The sequence below is a fragment of the Manis javanica genome, chromosome 4 (genome assembly GCF_040802235.1).
Source record: "Manis javanica isolate MJ-LG chromosome 4, MJ_LKY, whole genome shotgun sequence".
NCBI lineage: Eukaryota > Metazoa > Chordata > Mammalia > Pholidota > Manidae > Manis > Manis javanica.
Window position 1 is genome coordinate 137,600,530 of NC_133159.1, and position 5,981 is coordinate 137,606,510.

The window sequence follows — 5,981 nt, forward strand, 5'->3', positions numbered from 1 at the left end:
AAGCATGCGTCACCCCTCCCCTAGTAAGAGAAAAGCTTTTTGGGGGTTGTAGTTTTTTAGAGACACGGGTTTATTTTTCGCTCCCGGTGGCACCTTCCAGCTCCTGTCTGGTCCTGACCTATCCCCATCTTGGGCAACTTCAGGGGAGGGAATTGCAGCTCCAGGAGACGGTTAACGCTGCAAACTGTAATGAATATAGTTAGATTGACTTGGGGAGAGTGAAGCTAAGTTCTAGAATGTTAGAGCAGAATTTGTTTGGTACAATTACCTCAGACAACATCTACGAAAATTAATGTCCAGAGAGGAACATGGCTTATCAATAACAGTGATTTGGTGGCAGAAAAAAAGTCTAGTATGGGGAGGAGGAAGGTATCAGAGGAGGTAGAAGGGGGCCACCCCTTCTCTACCTCTGCTTTTCTCTACCTGTGACTTATATTTCGTGAGTTTTCCTGATAATACTCTTGAAGAATAAACTAATATTCCAAACACCAACGCACAGATTTCTCGAGAATTCGCTACTTCTTGTGAATAATTTCGTTCACAGCCTCTGCCCTTTAAGTAGTCTTCCCTTCCCTGATCCAGTCATCTTTGCATCCTCAGATTCAGTTCCTGACACAGACCAAGGTTTAAAATGGTCAGGTTTGTTTCTCTGAGGGTCTTTGTCTACTGTACCTCCACCTCGCTGTTTCTGTCTTGCCCTACCCATCTTGGAAGCCGATTTCCCCTTTGATGGTGAGATTTGTAGTGTGCTATCCCCCCTTCTATCCTGCAGAACTGCAAAACGGAAAAGTCCTAGGGGGAAAGATTCCAATGGTGTCAGAGAGAACGCCCATACCAGAGGGGAGTCCCCATTCCCTGTAGCGGTGACCTCTCCAAAGGGCGAGTTCCGGGTGCACTTAGACCTCCTCTATCCTCCATCGAGCTAGGCATCTTGATCTTCTGCCTCCCACCCCTCAATCTACACGGCAGCCTTGGAAGAAGAGACACTAGACTTCGAACGTCTCTATCCTCGGTGGGTATCCCGTTTCGACCCTGGCACCCCCTCTACGCTCTCCCACTGCCCCAATCTTCCAGGGAGAAGGGCGAACGGGGGCAGACTCCATGAGTCACGTCTTGGGCCTGGAGTTGAGGAGGGAAGCGCCGCCTCTCCTTGGGCCCCTTTTCTCTCCCTTTCCCCTCCCCTCCGGTTCCTTGAGCAGCTAGATGCTGCGGTGCAATCACCGATTCCCCACCACCAATTCGGCTGGGTAAGGGTCCTCGTGGAGGCGCAGCCCGGCACCGAGGTGCAGGGAAGAACGACCTGGGTATCGCGATCTGGGCAAGTTCCAGGCTGGGCCGGGGCGGTCCTGGTGCTGGATGAGGCTTCTGGTGGGGGAGCCTGAGCTAGGGCAGCGCAGAGGGAAGGAGAAGAGGGGGAGACCGGGACGGGCTGCGCGGCCTGGAGAGGGGCGGGGGGCGGCCCTTCTCCAGGAATTTCCGGGGATCATGTTACAGCGCTTGCAGAGGGAGCGAAGAGTGGGTGGGACGCGAGGCCCTGCAGCAGACTGGGCCCCTCGCCCCCTCCTCCAGCAGCCCTCGGGCCTTGCAGCGTCGTCCCAAGCCCACACTGACCCCGTGTGGCCAGGACGCTCCGCGCCCCCTGGCCTCTCTGTTATGGTAGGGTCGCCTCAACCCCGAGCTGTCGGGTCTCCGAGGCCCAGAGTTATTGTAGGAACTATCCGGCCCCGAGTTATTGTAGGATCTGCGCGGTCTCAGTCCCCTCGGGACGGGACTCTTCGCTCCCATTTGGCGGTCGAGGGGTCTCCCCGCCCCCGAGTCGACCTCGGGACGCCCCGTGCCCGGGTGATTGTGGGTTCGCCCCGGCCCCGGGTAATTGTGTCATCCCCGTGGCCCGCGGTGGTCGTAGAGTCCCCGAGGCCGCGGGCTCCCGTAGGCTCCCCGTGGCCCCGAGTTATAGTTGGGACACCTCGGTCACGGGTGATTGTCGGATCCCCACCGGTCCGCGTCGCTGGGGCGGTTCAGGCCTCCGCGGCTTCTCAGGGCGTCCCGCAAGGAGGAAGGAAAGATGAACATACTGGCGCCGGTGCGGAGGGACCGCATTCTGGCGCAGCTGCCCCAGGTAGGCTCCAGGGCCACGTCGGGCTTCGGGCTGCGGCGGGGTGTGGGCGGGGAGGAGGCGGCACCATACCAGTAAGAGGCTTGGGCGCAGCCCTGCCTCCCTGCGAGGCCTGCTGCATCGGGGTGGTCCCCTCCCCACCCCCCAGCCCGGGGCTGCTCCGCTGCGGGACTTGGGCCAGGAGTGGGTGAGTCCCATTCTCTTCTGGCCCTCTCAGTGCCTGAGGAAGGAGGCCGCTTTGCACGTGCATAAGGACTTCAACCCCCGCGTCGCCTGTGCTTGCCAGGAGCGCCGGACAGGCACCGTGGGGTAAGTTTAAGACACCTGAACAAAGAAAACAAGTTCCAGGAAACCCCGTAGTCATAGCCAGGGTACACAGCCATGCCTCTGGGGCTCCATTTTAGCCTCCCCCAGCGTTATGATTATTCCCCCTTTTTATGCCCGGGTGTTCTCCCCTTTCTTCCTAGCAAGGTTGTGGTGAGTCCTTTGAGATGAGTGGAATGTCAGTTTGAGATGGTATCCAACATTGGGGTAGTCTCCTGCTCATCTTCTCACCTCCATCTATTTGACCCCCTGGGCACGGGTTGTGCCTACAGGATGAGGCCCATTGTCGGTAAAAAAAATAGTAGTAACTGATACCACCATTAATTGAGCATTTACCGTGTGCTGAATAATATGTGGGGTACTATTAGTGTCTATTATTGCCTGGAAAACACTATCACTTTTAAGATGTGTCCTTTAAACATCCCCAGAGATGTTAAAATGTGTGTGGGGGCGAGATAGGACTCAAAATGTAGGACATTTTACCTCATTTTAACCTTCACAACAACCCCATAAAATATATACTAAATTTCCACTTAACACTTGTTGAAACTCAGGCCCAGAGAGGCTAAATAACTTGTCCTAAGTCACACAGCTAATAAGTGTAACACGTAGGCTTCACATTCATGTCTCTGATATTGAAGCACAAAACCAGTCCTGAGCACATCTGTCCAGGCAATCTGCCTGGGGGGCCCGGTATCTGTAGTAACCTTAACCTTGGTGTAGCTAACTTGGTGGATCTAGTAGGGAGCATTAGATTCCTAGGGTGAAGAGCTAGTACCCACTTCTCCTGCCCACTCTTGTGTCCAGCAGATTTAAGATCTCCAAGGTCATTGTGGTGGGGGATCTATCGGTGGGGAAGACTTGTCTCATTAATAGGTAAGAGGTACTGGAGCTGACCTGGGTTGGGCTGGACAGGGTGAAGCCAGGCCTAGCCAGGTGGGCTGGGCTCAGGGCCAGAGCATCTGTGTGCCCTCAGGTTCTGCAAAGACACCTTTGATAAGAATTACAAGGCCACCATTGGAGTAGACTTTGAGATGGAACGATTTGAGGTGTTGGGCATCCCCTTCAGTCTGCAGCTGTGAGTGCTTCTCAACCCCTTTCAGCCAACCCTCCCCCCAGCACCTATATACCTCATCTCCTGGCTCCCCTGCCCCCATACCTGTGTTTCACCCCCTCCTTCCTCCCAGCTGGGATACTGCTGGACAGGAGAGGTTCAAATGTATTGCATCAACCTACTACCGAGGAGCTCAAGGTAAGGGTCTGGGTGAAGTGGGTGAAGTGGGTGCTCCAACCCCTAATCCAGGGCAGGGGGGATTGTGGCAGAGCTAGTAGTAGTGTCTTCCCTGCAACCTGGGGTTGTTTTTGACACTCTTCCAGCCATAATCATTGTCTTCAACCTGAATGATGTGGCCTCCTTGGATCATACCAAGTATGTGGGGTTGCTGAACTATAATGGGGGCTCAGGGAAGAGAGGGTTTAGAAGAGGAGTGGTTTTTCGGCGTGGTAGGGAAGGAGAAGAATGCATCTGCGACCAGAGAGAGGGTAAATGGATATAGGAGCATGAGCAGAGGAGCCAGTCCAGCTCACTCCCCGCTCACTGTCCACCATCTGTGGCAGGCAGTGGCTAGCTGATGCACTCAAGGAGAACGACCCTTCCAGTGTGCTTCTCTTCCTCGTGGGTTCCAAGAAGGACCTGAGTGTGAGTGTTCCAGGGGGGAACTCCCCAACTTGTTGAGGGAACCCCCCATTTGACTCTGACTTTCCCTCAGACTCCTGCTCAGTATGCACTAATGGAGAAAGATGCACTCAAGGTGGCCCACGAGATGAAGGCTGAGTACTGGGCAGTCTCATCTCTCACTGGTGAGTCAGAGGCTTTGGGCCTTCTGCTGTGGCATTCCTGCTTACCTGGCCTCTCACTCCTACCTCTTCAGCTGTGCCCAATGACCCCAGGCTTGGAATTGCCCCAGAGCACCCTTCTGGTCCCTGTGTCAGGTGAAAATGTCCGGGAATTCTTCTTCCGTGTGGCAGCATTGACCTTTGAGGCCAACGTGCTGGCTGAGCTGGAGAAATCAGGGGCCCGGCGCATTGGGGATGTTGTCCGTGAGTGCCCATCTGGATGAGGGTGGCAGAGAGCACCTAGGGGAACCTCTAATCCCTGCTTCACGTATTTCCTACCCTTCTTCAGGCATCAACAGTGATGACAGCAACCTCTATATAACTGCCAGCAAGAAGACGCCCACATGTTGCCCCTGAGGGTAAGGGGACTGTCCAGAGACTGCCCAGCCCTGGGGCACTGTGTCATGTTGACTTCTCCAGAGCTTGACCCCTGGACATTTGCACTGATTGTTTTTCCAGACCAAAGAGCTGCCTGTTGGTGGCAGGACTCCCAGAGTAGCTGAGACCATGCATGCTAGTTACTTCCTGCCCCCAGACACCATGCCAAAAACTGGATGCCCCCCCCATGCAGGGGGTTGCAAGGGTGCCTGGCGTGGGGAGGTGGTCCTTACTGCTTTTGCTCAGCCTGCTGGGGCCCTTTGGGTATGTGGATACTTAATAACCCCAGCCTCACACTGTGCCTTATCCATTAAAGTCTCTATTAGCAGTTTGGAGGCTGGAGTCCTTTGTTGGGGATGGGCAGGGGTGTATGGCTATCTTGGGACTGGAGACTTCTGCTGGGATTCTGGCAGTCCTTGGCCCCTGGGCAGGGCTCAGGAAGGAGGAAGCTCAGGGACCAGGTTTGGGGGCCTGCAATGGACCTTCACGGAGTGAGATCTGAATGGTTGGCTTTGAGAGCCCTTTCCTTTGGTTCCTTCCCCCAACTGTGTCCTCCTACTTGGTGCCTTTTCCCAAATTTCTACCAATGGATACTACCATTGCTTTCTTTCTTTTTTTCACTCTTTTCCTTCCTCTCTTTAAAAAATGAGGGGAACACAGTGAGATTGAGCTTTGAATGCATTTTGGGTTGACCAGAAGACCCAGGGACAGTAGGGGCTGGCTCTTATTCGGAAGAATACTAACCATATTAGTAATACAAACTTAAAATTATGAATAGCATCTTTTGACATTTTGAAACATAATGAATTAAATTGAAAAAAATATTAAACACTTTTCCCTCTTAAAAAAAAAGATGTATTATAATAACTCTTTGGGTGAAGCGTATCTAAGATTCTGGCTGTATGTCGACATCTTTGTTGGGCGGTATTTTCCCTGGGGCAGGGCGCCCCATGGGGGCTTGGAGGGAACGTTGGGAGGTGTCGACAGCTTGTCCTCATCCGAGAGCTAGGCCCCTGCCTCTTGCAAAGAGGCCTGTGGGTAGACAGGGAACCCGGCCCCCAACCAAACCTGGTGGGACCTAAGAAACGCTGAGAAGGCGGGGGCGTGGCGGGGGAGCTCGAAGCGGTACCGTCCGCCCTGATTGGGGGCGGGGCTAACAGGCGCGAGGGGTTCCGAAAGGTAGGGAGGGGCCCGGGCCCAGGCGTGAGCTTGAGAGAATGCCCTGGGCGGGGCTCAAATGGGGCTGGGGGCGGGCCTGGACTCGGCG

The 5,981-nt window shown here is 54.6% G+C and overlaps 1 protein-coding gene across 1 annotated transcript; it reads left to right on the forward strand.

The window, feature by feature from the left end:
* The first annotated feature begins 1,018 nt into the window (after nt 1-1,018).
* On the forward strand, nt 1,019-5,042 carry RAB34 (RAB34, member RAS oncogene family). The gene is given in 11 exon segments (XM_017640902.2): nt 1,019-1,247; nt 2,023-2,119; nt 2,334-2,425; nt 3,251-3,316; nt 3,417-3,518; nt 3,628-3,692; nt 3,818-3,869; nt 4,058-4,139; nt 4,210-4,300; nt 4,433-4,540; nt 4,626-5,042. Coding segments are annotated over 11 exon segments (969 nt in total). The 5' UTR covers nt 1,019-1,101; the 3' UTR covers nt 4,694-5,042.
* The last annotated feature ends 939 nt before the right edge of the window (nt 5,043-5,981 follow it).